Source organism: Magnolia sinica, chromosome 13 (assembly GCF_029962835.1).
Source record: "Magnolia sinica isolate HGM2019 chromosome 13, MsV1, whole genome shotgun sequence".
NCBI lineage: Eukaryota > Viridiplantae > Streptophyta > Magnoliopsida > Magnoliales > Magnoliaceae > Magnolia > Magnolia sinica.
Genome location: NC_080585.1, coordinates 12,077,589 through 12,101,899, shown reverse-complemented (window position 1 = coordinate 12,101,899; position 24,311 = coordinate 12,077,589). Strand labels below are relative to the sequence as shown.

At 41.3% G+C, this 24,311-nt stretch overlaps 1 protein-coding gene across 5 annotated transcripts in view; it reads left to right on the top strand.

Annotated features, from left to right (window-relative positions):
- The first annotated feature begins 8,981 nt into the window (after window positions 1-8,981).
- Window positions 8,982-24,311, top strand: part of LOC131222827 (uncharacterized) — a 45,372-nt gene continuing 30,042 nt past the window's right edge. The window contains exons 1-2 of one of the 5 annotated variants that reach the window (XM_058218031.1): window positions 8,982-9,378; window positions 9,575-10,632. In XM_058218031.1, coding sequence (XP_058074014.1) covers window positions 10,065-10,632 — 568 coding nt within the window. In that variant the 5' untranslated portion in view covers window positions 8,982-9,378; window positions 9,575-10,064. Of the gene's footprint in view, window positions 9,379-9,416; window positions 10,633-24,311 lie in introns of those variants that run through there. The other 4 variants (XM_058218032.1, XM_058218030.1, XR_009160196.1 and 1 more) reach the window with 4 other exon arrangements.

Here is a 24,311-nt window from a genome sequence, read left to right as displayed (position 1 = left end):
CTCCTTGCTATCCATATAGAGTAACTTGTCCCATGACGGAAAAGGTCACTCATTTTCATTTCTTTTCCCACCATCCTGACAACCCTTAAGAATATCGATTACTGTGGACTGATGATTATATCGGGTCCGCGCATGGGGCCACTGCACTTGCTAAATCGAGGATTGGGTACTACCCCGCCCGTCCCTAGCTGGGTACAGACAGGGACTGACGATCATATCGGTATGAGTTTGGAGACATGCAATCTACAGGTGCCGGATCGCCTGACGAGCAGATCTAATATCACACGTCGGTGCCTCGTATCCGCGTGCGGGGCCACTGCATTTACGAAATGGATGCAGGATGCTGGTTGGATACTACCCTGCCCGTCCCTAGCTAGGAACAGATAGGGGCTTTGAGCGGCCACGGTGATGTATGGGTTTTATCCACACCGTCCATCCATGTTTCCATATGATTTTAATGTACAAGATCAAAAATGAGGTAGATCCAACGCTTGAGTGGACCAAACCACAGGAAGCAGCGGTGATAATGACGCCCACCTTCCTAGTGCTCACCGTGATGATTAATTGACATCAACCTGTTCATACCGTTATTAGACGTGGATGAAAGGAAAACACAAATATCAGCTTTATCCAAAATTTCTGTTATGGCCTCAAAAAAGTTTCCAGCAGGTGTTTAACACCCACTGTGTGGTCGACCTGCGCCTTGGAATTGCCTCTTTTTGGGATGGTACCCTAAAATGATATGGAAAAAATGGATGGATGGCGTAGATAAAACCCATATATCACAATGGCTTCTCAGAGCTCCTGTTTTTTCCTAGCCATAGACAGGCAAACCAAGATCCACCAACCTTAAGGGTTGGACCTGGATCAATTATTGCCTATCAACATATCTATTGATGGCCCACCTTATTGATCTCAAGTTGTTAGACGGTCCAGATCAAACTATCTCCTGCATTTAACCATCCATAAGGTGATAGTATGGAGTGAGGCAGGCTTTGACACCTAATGCCACTTATTTATTATTGGGCTAGATTGGATTTAGTTCTCTCACTCTCTTAATGCAAATTAATGTACTAAATGAGGTACTTGACTGAACTGATGTGTCCATCTCTCCCAACTTTGGTCAAGACTACGGTTGGATTGGCTTGAAATAAGTCCGATCTCATGATGTTGAGAGCCTTCTCAAGTATTGTTGTTTCTCCTGACATATGTGGGAATATATCCCATTTTGGAAGGACTATGAAAGACGGCCTCACCGAGAATATCATCTCCATTTCCATGATAAGATCCATTTTAGTAATTTATTGACATGTCGGATACGTTACCTAATAAATGAAAATGTTGATTATGGCCTAACACCAAATACATTTATTTATTCTTTGTTTATCTTTCCTTAATTTAACTTAGCATAGATAGCTATTATATAGTGTTTTCAGCTGCAATACCTGAGTAGGAGTAAATATTCTCAACCTTAAGTTGTAGAATCGTGTTTAATTGAATTTTGATTCAATTGATCGTACCAACTCAGTCACACCCCGCTGACCACTTGCATTGATCGGCTACTTTGGCAGACGAGACATGCATATATCTTTTATTTATCTTGTTTATTATTATTTTGTCAATTGTAATAGACCAAACATTTTAAATATTAATAAAATCCACATTTGTTTAACCTTATTTTGTTTATTTGTATATTTTTGTTCATTTAAAAGGTATACAAACTTAAGACTGGTAGGAGAAAAAAAGTCCATGAGGCAATAAGCTCACGTCTATCATTACAAGGTAAAAAAAGTTTAATCATAATAGCTAACTCTTATCCTTTCACAAATGACACAAATGGAGCGCAAACAAGTGATAGAGAGGATAACCATTTCACAAATCACATGAAAAAAGTGCAAACCGATGGTTGGGAGGATAACTGAATTTTGGTCCAATCTCCAATCTGTCCATCTTGATGGCAATTCAATCAAAACTCTGACTCGAGCATACCATGGCATACATGTGCATTTTACTTTCACACGAACAATCAATTAATGCCCTCACTAAGACGTGTGACCTAGTTTGTTTGAATTGGCAGTAGTACATCTGTTTTTCCAGATCATTTTAAGGCATGATCCCAAAATTGAATCATATCCAAAGCTCAAGTGGTGGACCACATTAAAGAAACAGGGGGAATAATGATGTCCACCACTGAAACTTTCTTAGGCCTCGTAATGATGTTTACTTGTCATCCACCTTGTTCATTGTGTCACACGGACATGGGTGATGAAAGGAAAACACAACTATCAGCTTTATCAAAAACTTCTGTCGCCTCCAGGAAGTTTCAACCGTAGGAGTTTAATTCAGACCATTTCCTGTGGTGTGGTTCACTTAAGGTTTGGATATTTTTTAATTTTGGTATCAACCACTAAAATGAGACGGTAGAACGGATGAACAGCGTGGATATAAGACATAAATCATGGTGGGCCCCACAGAGCTCACTCAGTACGCGATCCGCTTCGCTGCTCACGTTCTGCTGCGTCGGGTAACAGCTAATCTTCGACCACCGACACCACTACCTACCGCCGCAATCTCGACCGATAAGGGGCTGACAGACCCGTGTCGCTGATGGGAGATACCAGTACGTTTCGGGGAAAAATCTGTAACGGCTAGGTAGGCAATGGGCCAGCAGACCTGGCAGCCCGGCTTGGACCTATTAGTTGGCCCGTGGGCCAGAATTGGGCTTGACATGTATGGCCAGATTGAAATGTGGGCCGGGCTGGGGTTCAGGTCATTTTATCTGGCCCTGCCCGGGCCGGCGCAACACTTGTATCTTGTACATAGACTATTGGTTTTATTTTTATAAATTTATATTTCTTCGTGCATGTGTGGCCAACTGGATCGACGGACGGATTAGGAGCATTCCTTATTAGAAAATAGGGATTTGATCCATTTCTTGGACGGCGTGGATGTAAATTCAAACAAAACCAAATTATTCGAATATTGATTTTCTGGCCCAGCCCATTGCAAGTGCCGTCCGCATGGTTTATAATAGAATAGGTCACGACTAACCGTATTATGTAGATTCAATAGCAAGATGACAGCAAGCATGCAACTTTTAGCAAAGTGGAAAAAGAAGAAAGAAATTTCCTGTAGAACGTTCTTAATACTTGAGTGGATGCTAGGATCCACCGAGGTCGGTGGATCTCTGACTGTGGGGCCCACTATGATGTATGTTACTTACATCCATCCCGTCCATCCGTTTTACTACTCATATTAGGCTATGATACCAAAAATGAAGAAGAACCAAATCTCAGGTGGGCCGCACCGTAGGAAACAGTGTTGATTGAATACCACCAATATAAACTTCCTGGGGGCCATTAGAATGTTTATTTGCCATCTAATCTGTTGATAAGGTCACAAAGACCTGGATGAAGTAACCATACAAATGTTAGCTTGATCCAAAAGTTTTGTGGCCTACAAAATGTTTCTTATTGTCAGTCAACAATGTTTCCTATGGCGCGGTCCACATGAGATTCTGATCTGCTTTGTTTTTTGAATCATGCCCTAAAATGAGCTTTCAGAACAGATGGACGGCATGGATGTAAGGCACACACATCACGGTGGCCCAACAATAACGGATCCACTGACCATTGGTCCATATGGCCTTATACCATAACGTGGTCGTGGTGGGAACTTATATGGACCCGACGTAAAGTTTTGTAGTCCCGAAATTACTTTTTTATTCTTTGGATGATGAAAATGTTCATCTACCATAGTTGCCCCTCGTATGATGCGCTTTCGTCTCAAAAAGAGAAATGTCCAGTTGCCCCTCGTATGATGTGCTTTCATCTCGAAAAGAGAAATGTCCAGCTGCCCCTCGTATGATGTGCTTTCGTCTCAAAAAGAGAAATGTCTTTAAAAGGGACATGGCTTGACCAAAATCTGAAAGTTACCCCATTTCTTAACTGATATGATCTATTCATTTTAATCAGACAAATAGAGATTTTTCTATTTGAAGTTCTCTGTGGCTCACAGGTACATTAACGTTGTGCATTAATTTTGAACTATTTTCTCACGTGTGGTTCATTTGTAATGCATTTTGTCCCTCAAACTTGAACCGATGACATGAAATTAAAACCCCTTACATGTGGACGAGTTGTATTTGCTTCACAACAATTCAATGGGTCCCACATAAGACGTTGATGGGTTTAAAATGTAAGGGCCTTTTGCATGATGGCCATTTAGCCATTTACTTATTCCTTTCTTTTTTTTCTTCTTTTTTTTCACGAGAAGAGATAGTGTTTTTTTTGTTCCCGTCCTTCTTCTTTCTTCCTTCATTCTTCCTTTCTTGGTTGCATTTATAATTGTTTTAAAGTTTTTTTATTTGATGTGAATGGTAAGAGATTGTGAAAGTAAATAGGGTGTGGAAGAATATTGTAATTGATGAGTTTTTATAGTAGAATTATGTTGTAATGGATTAATTTTATAATAAAAGAATTAGGGCTGTAGACAAGCCAAGTTAGCTCGAAAAGCTCACTCGTCTCGGCTTAATCTAACTCGACTTGACTCAGCTCGAACGACGACTCGAAGCAAGCCGAGCTTTAAATGACCCAACTCGTTTTGAAAACAAGTTGAGTTCGATCACTGTGGATCTTAACTCGACTCAACTCGATGTTAAGCTTGACCTCGAGCTCGAACTAGAGGAGAGCACAGACAAGTCAAGCCAGGCTTGGCCCACGTCGACTTGACTCGACTCGATGTACAACCCTAAAAAGAATGTTGTGATGGATGGATATTGTAATGGATAACTATTGTAATTGATGAATTTTTGTAATGGAAGAATGTTGAGAATGAATTATGTTGTATGGTGTATCATTGATATTGAATGTGGATTGCCAATATTCACTGTAGATCACGGATATTTTCACTACGGATTGTCGACATTCAATGTAGTTCATCAATGGTTACTGTGAACCATCGATATTAATAGTGGACCGCTAATATTCACCATGGACCGTTGATATTTCAACTGTGGATCACAGATATTCATTATGGGTCATCAATATGATGAAAACGGCAACAACTCCCTCGTTGCATATTTGATTCAAGCAATCTTGTGCTAATCGGAAAGTAATTTGATGAATTTTTAAATGGCTTTCAAATCATCTCATTCAGACACCACTTAATTGCCCAAAAGTGAGCCCAGATATTACTAAGATCATCGTGGGTCGTTGATATCCAATATGGAACATCGACCTGACGAAAACATCCACAACTCTCTCGTTACATGTTCGATTTGGTTGATATTGTACTCGTTGGAAGTTTGATTCAATGAACTTTCAAATGACATTATAATCATCTCATTTAGGCACAATTTGATTGCTTAAAAGTGAATCCAAAATTCACCATTCAACGAGGCCCACTTCTGGACTATCAAATGGTGTCCAAATAATATGATTCCCAATATATTTGAAAAGTTGATTAAATTATCTTTCTAATGATCACAAATTCAACAAATCGGATATGCAACGAGAGAGTTATGACTGTTTTCGTTGGATCGATGACCTATAATGAATATCAACGATCTATGATGATCTTTATGAACCTTGGGCCTACTTTTGGGCAACTAAATGGTGTTCAGAAGATATTATTCTAATTTCATTTGAAAATTTATCAAATTACCTTTACAACTAGTATAAGATCATCCAAATCGGTACATATAACGAGGGAGTTATGACTGTTTTTGTTAGATCAACGACCCATAATAAATATCTGCAATCTATCGTAATATAAGTGGTTCACTCTTAACATCAACAGTCCATAGTGAATATCGACGATCCACAATGAAAATATCAACGATCTACGTTAAGCATTAAATATTGATGATATACCATACAACATCCATCAATCTTAATATTATTTCATTACAAAAATTTATCAATCAGAACGGTCATCCATTATAACATTTATCAATTCAAACATTTATCACATTTATCAATTTCAACATCATTCAATTACAAAATTCATGCATTAGAATATTTTTCAATTACAAATTTAATCCAATTACAAACATAATTTCATTATAAAAATTTATCCATTACAATATTCTCCATACCCTATTCCCATTCACAAACTCCCACAATTCACACCAAATAAAATAAAAAATAAAAATATCTATAAAGGAAACTAAGGTGGAAAAAAATGAAGGATTAAGGAAAGAATAAAGGGAGCAAAAATACACCATCATCCCCTCCCATGAAAAATACAAAGGAAGAAAGAAATCGCTAAATGACCCTCGTACAGAAGGGCCTAACATTTCGAACTCATTTACATCTTATGTGGGGCCCATTAGATTGTCTTCAAGCAAATCCATCCCGTCAACATGTAAATGATTTTAATTCCATGTCGTCGACATAAGTTTGAGGGTAAAACTCATTACAGATGGACTACGTAAGAGGAAACAATTTAAAATTAATACACAATGTTATCCGCCTATTCACGGCTGTCTAATTAAAATGAATTGATCATATCGGCCAAGGGGTGGGATGAATTACAGTTTTGGGTCAGGCTTACATTATCTTTAAAAAGATATTTATTGTTTTAGACGAGAGCCTGCCACATGAGGCGTAGTTATGTTAGAGGGACATTTTCATCATCAAAAAATTTGAAAAGGTAGATTCGGTGCTATAAATCCTTAAGTTTGGTCCGTATACACTATTACCACGACCACAGCATAAGGCCATCTAAACAAAAAATCCTCATTGCTCTCTCAAATTGAATGTCTACCATACTATCATGAGCTGTGACCTATCGCATCATTTTCGAACGTGAAAAAACATGGAGTGAATTAGGTGTTACTCATGGCAGGGCCCACCTTGATGATGTGTTGCATATCCATACCGTCCATCTGCTTTTACAGCCCATTTTAAGAAGGGGTGTTATGCAGATCCAAATCTCAAGTGAGCCACATCATAGAAAATAATGATGATAGAGTGCTTCACCATTAAAAATTCTAATGGGCCCATCGTAAGGTTTTTGTAATGTTTATTTGCAATCTAACACATTGATAATGCCAATAACTTTTGGATAAAGGGAAAGTCGAATGATAGTATTGATCCAAAACTTTCGTGGCTCACTCAAAGTTTTTAATGATTATTTATTACTGTTTCGATTGATATGGTTCACCTGATATTTGGATTTCCTTAGATTTGTGATGACATCATAAAATGGGATAGAAAAACAGATGGACAAAGTGGATATACAAAAACACATCAAGTAGGCCTCACACAATCATGTGAACACCCCCAGGAAGCGGATTGGGTATGAGTATAGCACACCCAGTAAACTCTGGGTCTACGATGGTATATGTGTATTGTTCATGCTATCCACGTGTTTTACTATCTTCTCTCGAGACATGAGCTTAAAATTAATTAAAGCATATTCAAAGCCCATGACAGCACATGAAACAATGTGAATTGAACTCCTACCCTGAATTACACCAGGTAGGGAAGTTTGTAAGTTCTGCATAAATATGATATTTTTGTTTCCCATTCCATACATGTCCATGTGACATTATGAACGGGTTGGATGACAAATAAACATCACTGTGTGGGCGTAGGAAAGTTTCTACAATAGATGTCACCATCTCCATTGCTTCCTATGGTGTGGTCCACTTGAACTTTGGATATGCTCTAATTTTGGGCTCCGGAAAAATGGATGGGCAGCATGGATAAGACACATACATCTGGTGGGGTGACGGAGTTCACTCAATAGCCCAAGCAATCGGTTTCCAAATTGGACTTGAATCACATGGTGTCTCTGTGGCCCCAACATGATGTGTGTGTTTTATCCACCCTGTCCATCCATTTTCCAGCTCATATTGGCAAATCCAATCTTAGGTGGACCACACCATAGGAAACAACATTGATTGACTGCCCACCATAAAAAAAACATCCTGGGGGCTAAAAAAGTCTTGGATCTACCTTATATTTGTCTTTTCCCTTAATTAAGATCTATGTTACCTAATCAACAGGTTTTTTTTATTTTTTTTTAAAATTTTATTATTATTTTTTTACCACACACACACACACACCCCACACACTCACGCCCTAGTGGAATTTCACCACCTATGGGTACTTGAACCCTTGCCGGGGTGTTGAAACTCCCGAGAGTCTACCACCTGAGCAAGAGTAAGGACCCTAATCAACAGGCTGAATAGCTAATAAACATTAAAGTAGGCCCTGGTAAGTTTTTAACAGTGGGCCTTCAATCAACACTATATCCTGTGGTGTGGTCCAATAAGATCTTATCTGCCACATTCTTGGAGCTCATGCCGTGAAATGAGCTGTAAAAATTAGTGGACGGTGTGGGTAAAACACATACATTATAGTGGGCCCACAGAGCTTTTTCAAGCAGCACTCAGTACCTAGATGGGGGTGCTATGTCCTAAACCAAGATAATAACGCATCAATAACCTTCGTTCAAAATATAAACATGGTTCGTCTAACGAGAATATTGGCCTGATTTCTTTGATAAGGGTTCATATTCCCAGAGGCCCACCCAATGAACGGCTTCCATCTCCCCTAAATGTGCCAAGTTATTAGAGCAGGATTCACGCACGAGAGTACCATTGGAGGTGAACCGGTCTGCCTACTGTCGTTCGGGTTTTAGCTTCGAGGGCCACTGTTACATGATCCAAACCGTTGGCACTCCCGCACCATAAAATAGGCTAGATCAAGATATCATATCTACGCAATATTTCACTTTTCTTTGGTTGGATGTGAACCGTTGCTTTATTTTCACTCTCAACTATCTATTCGTTGGCCACCTTCATAGGGGTTTTCTTGATGCACGGGACATCGGCAACGAGGCTGACGACATCATCCGTTTGGATCATCGAACCGTGGGCTCCGCTAACCCCATTTCCGCAGAGGTAAAAACCAAACGGTGCTAATGTCCAAAATGCCCTCGTCTACTTCTCCCAGTAAATGGGTATTTTCGTAATTTAAGTGGTAACAAAGGGGCATCATTGGATCAACACAAGATCGTAGCCCCATGATTTTGGTCTTTCTTTCTCATATATTCTTTTCCCAATTCCACACCCCTTTCTTAAATTTTCATCATTGAGTCTTTTCGAACCCAAATAAATGCGATTTGGTAGGATTTATCACACCAAACGCTCCCCTTTTTATCTACTCGACCTGTTTTTTCAGAGAGAGAGCTTTGATTCTTCTACAAAACCCTTTCTGCAAAATCTCAGTCATGTTTCATGCATAGAAAAGAAGACCCATCAGAAGAAATAAATGAGAATTTTAAAAGAGAGGGACGTTTTACAGACTACATGAACAACTGTAACTTGAACCCGGGCCTTTTCTCTCATTTCTCCACAATTCGAAGGTATGATTTTGTTATTGTTCTTGATTTCAGTGATGATTCTTTTGATGTTTTTTTTGATGGGTTTTCTCGAAAATCCTGATTTTTCCTTCGGTTCAATTCTCTGATTTCTGGTTATTTTCTTAGCTCGAAGAAAGTTGGGCTTGATTTTTTGGGTGGATTTGGTTTATGTAATCTGATGATGGTTTGGACAGAACAGGAAAGAGTACAACTTTGAAGTGACAATTGGTTGAGCAAAATGGGTGGGTTTAGAAATGGAGGTTTGCATGGTTAGATGAAGGTTTGGTGAATTTTGGGAGGTTGTTTTCGGTCTTAATTTTGGTGGTCGGGCAGTTTGGTTTTGTTCGTAAGATTGTTGTTGAAGTGGGTTTTTGTTATTTTTTGATTTTGAGTTGAAATTTCTGGACTTTTGTTATTTGGATTGTGTGGAGTGGTTGGCCCGGCTGTCAATTGCCTTTTCAAGTTTAGACTATGAAAGGGAGAGATTTGAGGTGTGGGTGAGTTCAAGAGGCTGAATTTTGATATCGGGGAGGGATTGAGTTGGGTAATTTTTGTTCTATCATTATTGCTATTGTTTTGATTTGTAAATTTTGATCGGAATCAGAAGAGTTTGAGATTTAGAGAAATATGTCAGGTGAGAATAGGTGGAGAAAATCGGGAAATTTAAGGTTTGGGTGAGATTGGACTGAATGATGATATCAGGCAGGCCGTCAGAGATGAATTCTGCAATGGACGACATCAATCTGATTCGGCAGGCTCAGCGGCATCACCTGGTGGTGCGGGAAATCGGTGAAGAAATCGATTTGGAGATTGGGCATGGAGATGATGACCCCTCATTCGCCAACACACCGCTCGTGGGTGCCCCCCAAGAAACCAATGCCGAAGAACAGGAAGAGCATAAGCAGATGCTTTTGGATTCTCACCACCCGAACGAAGAGCAAGAGCTGACGAAGCTTCAACAAACGAAAAGGAAGAAGAAAGTGGTGAAAAAATGGAGGGAGGAGTGGGCCGATACCTACAAATGGGCCTTTGTTGAGCACGTTGCTGATGGGACAACGAGGATCTTCTGCTCAGTTTGCAAGGACTACGGCCGGAAGCACAGGAGAAATCCTTATGGGAATGAAGGCAGTAGGAATATGCAGATGAGCGCGCTGGAAGAACATAACAACAGTCTGCTACACAAAGAGGCTCTTCGGCTCCAAATGGCCTCGAAGGACAAAATTTTATCCACGGTGGATAGGCCCATTTATGTAAAAGGTTAGTACCATGTTCTAATATGCAGGTCCTGTGTTCGGTGCAGTTTCTTTCTTTGCAAATTGCGACTCAACAGCGAGTATGATATGCTTATGCCCTTTTGCAATCTTCTTTTATGCAGTTGTAAATGTGTGTGTGAAATTCTTTTAGCAATCATAAGCATCTATCCTATGCTTCACCTGTCATTGGTTTGTTGTATCCTAGTCTATTCTGGTGGCCTGGATTGTGTGCTTGATTCCTTTTGGGTTGCTGCTGGGTAGAGTCTTAACTTCTTAGATGCATACCTCACATATTTTTGCCTTAGGGAATGGATTAACTAAAATACCTAAACTATGAAGCAGGAAAGAGTCATTGGTAGAGAACTCATTCATTGGTTGTAAAATTGGAATGCCTTTTAAGCAAGAATGCTGCTCGTCACAATTGAAGAAAGTTTACAACTAATCTAGTCACAGAGCATTTAATATGGTTTTTAGTTACAACTTTCGATGCCCATTTTTTTGTGTACCAAGTGTTGATGGAACGAGTCCTGATTTTTTGTGTCACCACTAGCCAATTAAAATTGTGTTATCCAATTCTAGGATAGCTAGAATCCTTGTTGCGTTATCCAAAGTCCAGAGGAATGACCCCCTTAACTCTCGAATTGACTCTGTTAAGGTCTTCACACGAAGGCTGTGAGTAAGAAGCTCTATCATGGAGAAGGGGTTAGGCACCCTTCTCCAACCATGTGAATGCGGTCTCTATTCTTGGAGGATTTATGACGCAGGACAACCCTAATTATGATGCATGCTCATGGACACAATTAAATAGTGGAAATAAAAGGAATAAATGATCTAAAATTTTAACAGTAATCATCATAAAGGAAACATGCAATGGAGCGGGCCATCACCACAACCATGGATTATGGAATTCAATTACTACTTAGGTTGGATCCGGCGAGGGATGAGACCTCCCGATCTTGCATGGTCACACCCAATCGATCAACGAAGATCACTAGTCCGAAGAACCAAGAAGTTTCTCGGATTAGGGATTTGAGAATTTAGGAGTTTAGGGTTTTGATCGGTTCTCAAGATTTTGATCGAAGAAGGATTAGCCAAAACTGGAAAATAGAAGGAAGAAAATTATTACCTTGAAGAAGAAGCAAATAAAGATATAAAATTACTAAAAGACCCCTAACTAAGTCAAAAACGCGCAAATAACATAAGTATGGGAAAGTTTGGGCGCTCGGTCTGCTTTCACCAATCTTCCTTTACATGTGTCTTCCCTAAGTTGGGTCTTCTATATGTCCAATCACATGTGAAAGGTCTTTAGCTCCTCAATAGTCGCCTATCCACAAGGACGACACTTGTGGTTGGCGCTTTCTTCGTTGGTACACCTTGAATGCGCTTGTGTCCGCATCAATTCCCCTCGGGCGAGAAAAACTCGACTCCGACGAGTTGAAACTTTTGTAGCGCTCGAGTAGATCTGGATCAATACCCTGCAATGCGTCGCCCGACAGCCATGTAGATTCAGACGATGGTTTGTTCTTCCACTTGACAAGATACCTTTGGAAACCCCTATCTCTCGTGGATACTATCTCGTCATCCAAGATTTCTTTAATTGCTTCTTTATGGGTAATGGGTGGAGGAAGGAGTGGAAGGGGTTGGGTAGTAAACTCAGAAAAAGGCCATGAAAGGGACGATGTATCAACAATGGGAGTATGGGCACGGACTAGATCTTCCACATTAAAAGTTGGATTAATGCTCATTTCAGGTGGAAGGTCAACCCGATACGCGTTGGACCCAACCTTTTGTAATATCTTAAATGGTCCAGCACTATACGCTTGTAATTTCTTTGCAGATTCTTGAGAGAATCGCTCTGGCCTTATTCGCACCATTACATAGTCTCCTTCTTGAAATTCTTGCACTCTACGATGAGAATCAGCTGAAACTTTATAATCATTATTGCTCTTATTTAACCGTTGTCTAATATGTGTATGTAAATCATGAATATGGCGTGCGAATGCATCGGCTGACTCATAAGACCTTTGGGTAACAGACGTAGGTAAGAGATCTATGGGCATTTTAGGTTTATAACCACTTACAATTTCAAAAGGACTCAACCCTGTAGATCTATTAACTGACCCATTATAAGCAAGTTCAGCAGTTGGTAAAATTAGGTCCCAAGTCTTAACATGTTCACCCACTAGACAACGTAGAAGATTTCCAAGGCTACGGTTTACCACTTCAATTTGACCATATGTTTGTGGGTGGTAAGCAGTAGAAAATTGCAAACGAGTTCCCATAATGTGCCACAGTGTCTTCCAAAAATAGCTAGTAAATCGAACATCACGATCAGACACTATGGTTTTAGGTAACCCATGGAGACGCACCACACCATCAAAAAAGAGATGAGCAACATGAGACGCATCTGACGTTTTCGAACATGGGAGGAAATGCGCCATTTTAGAAAAACGGTCCACAATGACAAAAATGGAATCGTGCTTTTTTATAGTCTTGGGAAGCCCGAGCACGAAGTCCATACTAATGTCCTGCCACGGAGCATGTGGCACTGGCAATGGCGTGTACAGCCTGGTATTTTGCTTTCTTTGCTTTCCCAGCTGACATGTTCGACACTGCCCTAAAACTTTAGCTACGTTTCGCTTGAGGCTTGGCCAATAGAAATGATCTTCCAATAGAAATGATCTTCCACGAGGGCAATGGTCTTATCACGACCAAAATGGCCAGCTATCCCTCCTGAATGAAGCTCCCAGATGAGGAATTCACGAAGGGACATACGGGGAATACAAAGTCCGTCTCCCTTGAAAATAAAGCCATCTTTAAGAACATATTCACCCATAATATGCTAGTCACTAGAGAGCGACGCGTAAGTACCCCCAAAATCAGGACATATGGGGTATTCATCTTTCAGTTGCTCAAATCCGACTACCTCTACACTCAAGGAGTTGAGCAACGCCACTCTCCTACTAAGGGCATCCGCTGGTTTGTTTTCAACCCCGGCTTTGTGTTTCAAAACAAACGAATATTCCTGAAGAAACGCTACCCACTTGGCATGCCTTGGGTTGAGTTTCTTCTGAGAATGCAAATATCTCAAAGCCTCATGGTCAGAAAACAAAACGAATTCTTGCGGTAGGAGGTAGTGTTGCCAATGTCTCAGGGATTGCACTACCGCATAAAATTCTTTGTCGTAAGTGGAGTATTTTTGTTTTGCCTCATTCAGTTTCTCACTGAAATAGGCCACTGGGTGTCCTTCTTGACTCAACACTCCACCTATACCGACACCAGACGCATCGCACGCTACTACAAAGACTTTAGAAAAGTCAGGTAGACGCATGACAGGAGCTTCCACCATCTTGCCCTTAATTTCTTTAAAAGCCTTGACGGTGGCTTTAGACCACACGAACTCTCCCTTTTTCATGCACTCGGTAATGGGAGCCATGATCGTGCTAAAACCCCTAATGAACCGACGATAAAAAGTTGCTAGGCCGTGAAAACTTCGCATCTCATGAATGTTCCTTGGTTCTGGCCACTCAACTATGGCCCTGACTTTTTCAGGGTCTGCGCGCATCCCTTCAGATGACACTATAAATCCTAAGAACACAACTTAGCTAGACATGAATGCACGTTTCTTAAGATTAGCGTACAACTTTTCCTTCCTAAGGACACTACAGACTTTCTTTAAATGTTCAAGGTGTGATTCCTTAGTGGTACTATAAATAAGAATATCGTCAAAGTACACCACTAGGAATTTTTCCATGAACGGCCTCAAAGCTTGTGTCATCACCCGCATGAAAGTACTGGGTGCGTTAGTCAAGCCGAAGGGCATGACCAACCACTCATACAGCCCATCTTTCGTTTTAAACGCCGTCTTCCACTCATCTCCTGGGCGTATACGGATTCGGTGATATCCACTCTTGAAGTCTATCTTAGAGAATATAGTGGACCTGGCCATCATGTCAAGCATATCATCAAGTCTAGGTATAGGGAACCTATACTTGACAGTAATTTTGTTTATGACACGGCTGTCCACACACATGCGCCACGTGCCGTCTCTCTTTGCGTCAACAATGCAGGCACGACACACGGGCTCATACTCTCTTGGATGAAATCCTTTTGCAGAAGCTCATCAACTTGCTTCCTCAACTCTGCATGCGTTGCAGGGTTCATCCTGTAGTGAGGAAGGTTCGGTAGAGTAGACCCTGGGACAAGATCAATGGCATGCTGTATGTCCCTCATAGGTGGCAACTCATTTGGTAAGTCTTCAGGAAATACATCACTGTATTCCTTCAGGACTGAGGTCACCTCACGGGGCAACTCTGATGGAACCTCAGGTGTAATTTCTCTAGCCACAAGGGCATACACCATAAAATCCTCCTTAGCCTCTTTTTCAAACTCTCTTGCGCTGATTATATGTAAAGACTTAGGTTTGGATTTCCCCACTTCTCTAGGCTCACTTGCCTTCTCATCCTTCTTCTTCCCTAGTGTATTCTTAGGTGGCATGGGATTAAGTTTGATCTTTTTACCATTATACATAAAAGTACACGCATTCGAACGGCCAAAGATCGTGACATTATTATCGAATAGCCACGGTCTACCTAGGATAACATGTCCCATGTCCATAGGTAAAACATCACACCACAGAGACTCTTTGTATGACCCAAACTCGATGGGGACTAGACATTGCTGGGTGACAGGTAGGGATGTCTTGTCAACCCAAGAAACTTTATACGGGTCTGGATGAGGTGTGGATTTCAGTTTTAAGCGATCTAAGGTGCTAGTGGAAATCACATTCTGACAACTTCCACTGTCCACTATCACCTTACAATTCTTTTCACCACACTTGGCAATAGTGTAGAAGATAGTGCTTCGACGCCAGTCAGCACTACTTCTAGACTGAGCTAACACATGCCTGACTACTGCAAGCGTTGCTTCTCCATCCACTTTTTCTTCATCAGTAAGTCCTCCTTCAGGGTGATACTCTTCAACTTCATAATCACCCTGTTCATGTCCACCCTCGTGGGACTCGCTTATAACTAAGGCTCTCCCACGGCTCTTCGTAGGACACTGATTAGACATGTGGCCAAGGTTGCTACACTTATAGCACCTCACTTGGCTCATGTTACTAGGACCGGCACCAAGAACCCTTTACCCTTGTCCTCCCTAGGCCTAGGCGGAATGGTCGCCTGTGCCCTAGGTTGACTACTAATATTAGGTTTAGTTCCTTGGGAACTAGATCTAGTACTGGAGTCTCGGGACTCAAAACGACGAATGACAGGAGCCTTCAGATATTGCTCTAACTCCTGCACGACTTGATATGCTTCATCTAAGTCCGTTAAGGGTCGAGTAATAAGCTCGCGCTGAAGATCCGCACAAAGGCCTGTCTTGAAACTCGAGAGCGTTACTAGAGGGTCTTCTCGGATATCACATCGCATCACATACTCTTCAAATTTAGCGATGTAGTCAGCGGCAGACATTGACCCTTGGCATAAGGATTGCCATTAGTCAAGGAGCTTCTGACGGTATGAGAGAGGAAGGTACTTCTCCTTCAACTTTTCTTTCATCTCATACCAATGTGTGATAGGGGCTCTACCAACTCTCTCTATCCTACGCTCGGTGTTGGTCCAGAAGAGCTTGGCTTGACCCACAAGCTTCATCTTAGCAAACCGCATTTGACGGTTTTCCGACATGCTATACCACTCAAAGTATTGGTCCATGTCAGCAACCCAGTTAAGGAACGCCTTGGGATCCAAGCGCCCATCAAAACTCGGGGCCTCAACTCTCACACTCTTCATCGCACGCTCATCTGGATCATAGCGGTCTTGATGACCACATATGGCTCGTGCCTCTCGCACCACACCACGACCGTTATCACGATCTCTATCCTCACTACCACCATATGTGGCAGCGCGTTCTTCAATGATTCCTTCCACTTGGGAGTGCGCATCTTCCCCTACATCGAGATTTTCCTTTTGGGACGCCTCTAGTTGCTCCACCTTAGTCATGGTAGTGGTAATTTGGTTCTCAAGGCGGGCAAACTCACGCCTTTGACCCGCTTCTGGGGCGGTTATCTTTTGCATCAATTGAGCAAGTTGCTCAGATAACTGCTCGTTATTCATGGTAGGTTGAAGTTCGAAACCTCTACCTCTTCTCGTGGGCATACAATGAAGACTTGAACCAAACTCTACCTAACTAGACTACTAGGTGTTATGACTTTCAAGATGAATGCGATGAATGCAAAACTACTATGAGCTGACACAATTAAGTTGAAACAGGAAACAACTCAAATATGAAAATTTTCTAGATTAGGAACTTTCTAAAATTGGAAAGTTTCTAAAATTGAAAACTTTCTAAACCTGGAACTTTCCCAAGTTAAACCTAAAAATCAAAACCCTAATTTGATAACTCGATCTAGACAAAAACCATGCAAGCCTAGGCTTTGATACCAAATTTGACGCAGGACAACCCTAATTATGATGCATGCTCATGGACACAATTAAACAGCGGAAATAAAAGGAATTAATGATCTAAAATTCTAACAGTAATCATTATAATTGAGAAAATAGAAGGAAGAAAATTATTACCTTGAAGAAGTTGGAGGGGCACAAGAAGAAATTAGAAGAAGAAGATCAAGGGAAGAGAAGAAGCACCATTAGAGAGAAGAGAGGAAGGAGGCAAGCAAAGGGTTTGCTTTTCATTAATCAATAGTTTTAAAAATTCGAGTTTAGGGCTTTAGCCCACTTAAATAAGCAAATAAAGATATAAAATTACTAAAATACCCTTAGGATAAGCAAATAAAGATATAAAATTACTAAAAGACCCCTAACTAAGTCAAAAACGCGCAAATAACATTAGTATGGGAAAGTTTGGGCGCTCGGTCTTCTTTCTCCAATCTTCCTTCACATGTGTCTTCCCTAAGTGGGGTCTTCTATATGTCCAATCACATGTGAAAGGTCTTCAGCTCCTCAATAGTCGCCTATCCACAAGGACGGCACTTGTGGTTGGCGCTTTCTTCGTTGGTACACCTTGAATGCGCTTGTGTCTGCATCAATTTAGATAAAAAAAAACTGGAATTTCAATAAGCAATTGATTTGGCTTAAAAGAAAAAAGAAAAAAAAGTGAGAACGGGATAGAAGGAATATGGAGAAAGGGAGGGATGTGGCACAACAGTGATCCTCATTGTCCTCTGATTATTGTCTTGCTCTTCAAATTGAAGTATGCTTGAACTTGAACTTGATCTCCTTGATGAAAAGCACGGGGTTTGCCAAGGAGGGTCGTCTTGTTCAATCTCTTTTAGGGAATTGGGAGGAGGAAGAACTTGCGAATACTTCACCCCTAAGGGCTTGTTTGGCCGCGTGAATTACGGTGGATTACATGGGATGGAATTACGGCCATCCCATCATTTATGACTTGCAGTGGATTGTCGGTTGCATATGGTGTACACCTCTATCCCATGTGCCGCCGGTGAACTGTTTGGGTTACGTGGGATATCGGAAACGGCATCACTCCTTGCAACTTCACCCATTGTACGAATAACTATGTGGGACCCACTGTGATTTATATCTTTTATCCGCTCTGTCCATCCATTTTATTAGATAATTTTATGTGTTCAGCCCAAAATTAAAGCACACCCAAAGTTCAAGTGGACCACACCACAGGAAACAGTATGAATTGAACTTCTCCCATTGAATTTTTTTTTTCGGGATACAGAAGGTTTTGATCTATCTGATATTTATTTAATTTTCCCTTCTTTTATGTCTTTGAGATCTTATGAACACTTTGGATGACAAATAAATCGCACCGTGGGTCCTAGGAAGAATTCAAGGATGGGAATCATTATTCCCACTCTTTCCTATGGTATGGTCCAGTAGAGCTTTTGATATGCTTCAAGTTTCGACTCAATGCCTCAAATTAGCTGGAAAAACAGATGGACGGCGTGGATAAGCCCCATACATTCGCTGTGGGCCCCAGTACAGGAAAAAACATCTTAAATCGATAAGCCGCGTATCTCGGTGGGATTTCAAAATCCCACCGACTCCATCGCACGTGCCAATCCCTCTTAATACGCCGAGAGACAGACGCCATCCAAACACCACTCCATCCGTCACATCAGGGATTAGAGAATTCCATCCACCGTAATACCGATTAAGCCAGCTACCCAAACTGGCCCTAAGAGGTTATAGAAGCCCATAACTCATGGCTCCAAGGAGTAGAGCTGTGCACCTTGGCCTCTAAAGGGAAGATTTCGGAAACTTCCTTCCTTGTAGCCCATAATTCCCCCTTTTCTCTGTTGTTCCAAGTTCTTTCTTCCTTGAATTGTTGCAGAATCTTGTTGAAGTATGGCTATAGGGTTGTATGACTTGAATTCTCATTCGGCAAGACCCCTCTCATGGAGAAAGGGGCCTCTATTTATAGAGGATGTAAGGGGGTAAGGCTGCAATTAGGGACAAAGCGATGTGTTTTCTAGAGAGTAGTACAATTCGTAGATGATTGATAAGTGGTATTATATGGAGTTTTGATTAGGTGGTTTGGAGTAAAGTGTAGAGCATTGAGGTGCAATTGGGCTTAAGGGAAGTTCTAGGAGGCTTTTTAGAGGATTTGGGATTGAATGGATGGGATTTAGCCACTTGGAAAGATCATAGATTTTGAGAGGTGTAAAATTGGGATTTCACCATCCAAGGAAGTTAGCGGTTAGTTCTGTAAAAATATGATAGATTAGGGTCAAACTAAGGTTCCTAAGGGTTTTTGGTAAAAAAAAAAAAATGAGTCAAAGGGTCAAATAAAAATAGTTTTTTTTTTTTTAAAAAAAAAGTTTAATTTTAATTTCCATGCAAGGACATATTGGTCATTTTCCACATTGTTTCCTGCATGTAAATCAGCCTGCTTACCTGCTGATTTTTCGATTAGATCTCAGCACCTAGGCATTGGATCTGGGTGATCTATGTTGGAAAGATTTGGGGTTAGAGAGATGGGGTCAGCAAGTCGAGTCAACTTTATGCTCTACAACAATCAATTGATTTCCGTGAACTTTCACTTTTTTGATCTGATCTTGATATCAGATTGAGCCTTAGTTAGGCTCCTTAGAAAGCTGATTTGATGGGTGATGAGGACATCGTGCACACGCACGCCTGCACACCACCACCCCTACGCACGTACGTACGCAGAAGGAGGACCCCACCATCGATCTGGCTCGATGATGACGTCCAGGGAGGGCCTCCTAGCTAGAAGACAAGTTTTGGTTCAGAAAAGTGGCCCGATAGTCAAGAAAAGCCCACCATGGGATCTCATGATCGTGGCCCACTTGTCGGATTGGTTTTATATTTTAGGTTTTGCTTATTGTTATTATTTAGAACATCGTGAACGCTTTAGATTTTCTTGTTTGGTTTTTATTTTAGTTTACTTCATCGCCAAGTAATAGGTGTCGCACATGGTGCGAGTTTTTGGGTATAGGGTTTTCCCTATAAATAGGCACCCCTTGTAGTTCTTTTCAGTCATTGAAGTTAATAAAAAAATTCCTGCTTTATTTTTCTGCTCTCTTCGTGAGTTGTGGAAGAATTCAAAAGTGGGTGCGAAGCCCTCCCTTTTCGAAGGGCTAACTACCGTGGTGCGAAGTCACATCGATCCCAATTCACCCCCGTCTTCCATCATCTTTTTTTTCCATCTTCCCTCGCCATCCGTACTTCGAATTTGTCCTTTTGTTGCATCAGATTTCTTCGTTGCAGTAGGTTTCCAGATTTCGGCCCGCAGGCGAGCTGAAACTTCGGCGGAGCACCACGCACAAACCGTACATCGGATCGAGCTGAGATTTGAGGGTTTTGGAGTCCATCCCTGGCTGACCAAGGCCAAGGTGGCCTTTTTTTTGAATAGTGGGCCCCACACACGTGCGGCCGGGATCACACGTACGTCCGTCTGGGCCATTGTTGCTCTTTACGCACGGGATCATCTTTTGGCTCAGGTTTTTATCCTCTTTTATCCTCTCATAGCCGTTTTTTCATGAATCGTAACCCTATATTACATGATCCCTAATTGATTTGCCCCTTTTTATTACCTTAGGGTTCCTTGAATTGAAATTAGGGAATCCCTTGGATTAAGGACTGATTTTTATGCATGAGTAGTTGATTTTATTTCCCTTTGACATCGTTTGGCTTATAATTTTATTGGTCCAGTCCTAGTCTGTGTCGGCTTGGACCCGCATAGATTCCCCTTTAATTGAATGTTTGGATTTTCATGTGGGATGTGGAATTTGTGTGATTGTTTCTGAATTGGTGTGATCTAAGCCTGAAATCTTGCATATCATATTTAAATTCACGTCCTGCGTCAATGGGCTTCAAAATGGACCGATAAATGAAGGGGATCGGATATGGGAAGTCCAAGGAATTAGAGCTTGAAGTTGGAGCTTGTGAAACTTGGGTGTTGAGTCTATTGACCCTAGGTGCGGGGAAAGTTTCTCTGCAAACAGGGACACATTTTTCATTGAAAACTTCATAAAGTGCAGAGAGTTTCTTTGCATACAGGGTATACTTCTAAAAAATTATGGGGCATGGGCTTCCAAACTTGGGCCAAGCTTGGCCCAACACATCCCAGATTGACTCGGGTTCGATACCTTGGGTTTAAAGGGATTTTTTGGTGAGGTTTTGGGGCTAAAATTGGGCTAGGGCTTGTATAATTGGTACTTAGCTAAATTCTGCAAGATGAGGATTGGGATCAATGCAAGCAAGACCCTTTATAAAGGTGGTTGGGTTAATTAGCCCAAACGGTTGCATCAGGTGGGGTGTCTACGCTACGGCATCAAGATTAGTCTATAGAAAAAAAAGGATTTGATTCCTAGCCAATATTTGTGTCATGTGTTTGAAGTAGAAGTGTAAGTAGCGGTCTGGCAGACCATCTCTTTATTTGGTGCAATATGGCTGGGATGATCTGATTTGGCTTCTTCGAACTTTCTGAAATTGATTGGATTTTGCTGGGATTGATAGGGGAGCTCATGAATGGTGGAACGTTGTTGTCCTTTTAGGTCCGGAGGCAAGATCCTTTGGAGGATGCTCTTGATGGTGATCATTCTGGGTTTTATGGAGAACAGACAAATCTTCGAAGGTAATCCATATTCCCATCTTAAGATCCTCGCCTCAGTTAAAAGATCCTTCGCAACTCGGGGTTGCTCCTCAAGTGAGTTCTATAGCACTTCCGTTTCCAGTCTTCTCCACAATTGGAAGAAAGTTATTGAAGGCTGCCATCAGCCTTGTAATAACGTGTGCCCTCTATGGACCGGTGAAAACTTTGGTATTGATGATAGGTTGGTTGGCAACCTTGTCTCATCCAGTATAGGGGCCAATTCAAGCTTCTTCACATTCTCATGCTCGGTGGGGATGGGAACCTCAGTCCTAGGGATGAGCTCCATTCCATCTTGTTCACATTCTTGTGCCTGGTTGGGGTAGGAGCCTCCAATTGAGCAGAACCTTTGGCCGTCAAAACTGGTGTAGAGCTATTTACAAGACGAGTGGGTGGGTTCTTTGATTGTGGAGGTGTTCTCATAATGCAATTGCTTGGGCCTCCACAAAATGTCCGTCTCCTTGGAAGTTGCTCTCTCTGTCTCTCTCTCTCTCTCTCTCTCACCGGTCTTGGAAGTTGCTTTCATTTCCAATGAATTAAGAATGCATTCTTGTTCAACAGAAATAGGTTATAAGAAGATTCCTAGAGAAGGTAATTGTATTGCTGATTCTCTGGTCAGGGGTCCATAGATCTTCCCTTTGGATAGGTATCTCTTGGCCATTGCCTTGATGGATATTCTATTGTCCTTCCCTTTTGGGAGATTTTTTATTTTATTTTTATAGTTGCTGATAAAAAATTGATAACCATTTCGCATGCGGGCGTCTATGTTAATACTTATCACTGTCTATATCATAATTGCGTGAATCTTCTACTTAGGGAGCTGGCGTGCTGTGCCCGCATCTGTATCTTGTGGTTATTAGATGCTTTGAATAATAAAATGGCTTATTTCTATACTTTTCTCCTCCTGCTCCAACATTTGCTTATACTTTTGGTAACTATGGTCTATATTAATTACCCATGTCTCTAGAACTTTGGTGATTCGTTGATTATTCGTTGTACATCAACTTTTGTGAAATGCTGTATTTTCCTTATCAGTTTGGTTGGATAAAAATGACAATATGGACTATACGGTTGCATTTGTATGCACTTTTCAGTTGAACTGAAATTTCTGTTATTACTACTACTACTACTACTGCTACTGCTACTATTATTAGTATTTACTTTGAAGCATGCAAATTGAATTTCAGTTATTGGGCTGATATGGTGGCTTTGGAGGCCCTTGATTCCATTGGGTCGGTGGGTGGTATTTTATTAATGTGGAATCCAGCCCTCTGGTGTAAGGAGGATAGTTGGATCGGTCTTTTCTCAGTCAATGTTGTCTTCTGGAAGGTATCTTCCTGGGTTTAAATGGCCGTTCCTGGGTGTTTACGGTCCTTACCGGCCTCCGTCTTTCTTTTTGGGAGGTGCTGTTGTTGGTTTTCAACAAATGGCATCTCCCTTGGTGTATTAGGGGCGACTTGAATGTCGTTTGTTTTCTTCATGAGAAGTCGCATGGTATAAGGGTGTCTAGCAGCACACATGGTTTCTCTGATTGAGTTTTAAAGCATGAGCTGGTGGACATCCCCTGATGGGGGTGTTAAGTTCTCTTGGTCAAATGGCTAGGCTATTCTTGCTATGTCCCTCCTTAATAGGTTTTGGGTTTTTCCGAAGTGGGTTCAGAAGTATCTATTGTCTCACCAAAGGAGTCTCCCTAAGCCTGTGTCTGATCATTGTCCTATTTTGTTCGAAGTTGAGGAGATTAATTGGGGCCCTAAACTCTTCAGGTTTGAGTTGGCTTGGTTTGAAGCTGAGGGATTTCGAGATCTTTTGTTGAGTGGTGGTCCTCCTTTGATGTTGTGGGTTGTGTGGGCTTTTCCTTACTAAAAAGGTTGAAGCTATTGATGGCAAAATTATCTTCTTGGAAGTGGGAGGTCTTTACCAAAAGGCAGCATGAGATGGATTCTTTGCTTAACGAGATCTAGGATATGGATATCAAGGAGGAAAACAATCTGCTATCTACTGAAGATAAAGCTCTCAAAGATAAGTTGTCTTCTGATTAGTGCTCTAGGGTATTAGAGTAGAAAATTAAATGGCGTCAGAGGTCGTGGGCTATCTGGCTAAAAGAGGGAGATAAAAATTCCAAAATTTTCAATGGGATTGCCGGTGCCCAGGCCCTGGCTAATTGCATCTCCTCTCTCATGGTTAACGGTAATAATATTTCGACAAAGGTTCTATTTGTGGCATTGTTATTCAGTTTTAGTTAGGTTTGCTTTCGGATGAGGGTTGGGAAAGACCTTTTCTTGATAATCTAGATTTCAATTCTCTTTTTTTTGGAGGAGGCCCTCAATTTGGAGGTGCCCATTTGTTTAGAAGAATTGGAGGAGGCTATGTGGGATTTATGAAGGGACAAAGCCCTGGGGTCTAATGGTTTCCCGTTGGCTTTCTCCCAGTCTTTTTGGGAATTAATTAAATGGAATATTCTGGAGGATTTTTTTTTTTTGAACCGGCCTATCTTCCAAAAGAGTCAGGTTGTACCTTTCTAGCCCTCATTCCTAAGTTCGTAGGTCTGGATTGCTTGAGGAATTTTAGGCCCATTTGTTTCCT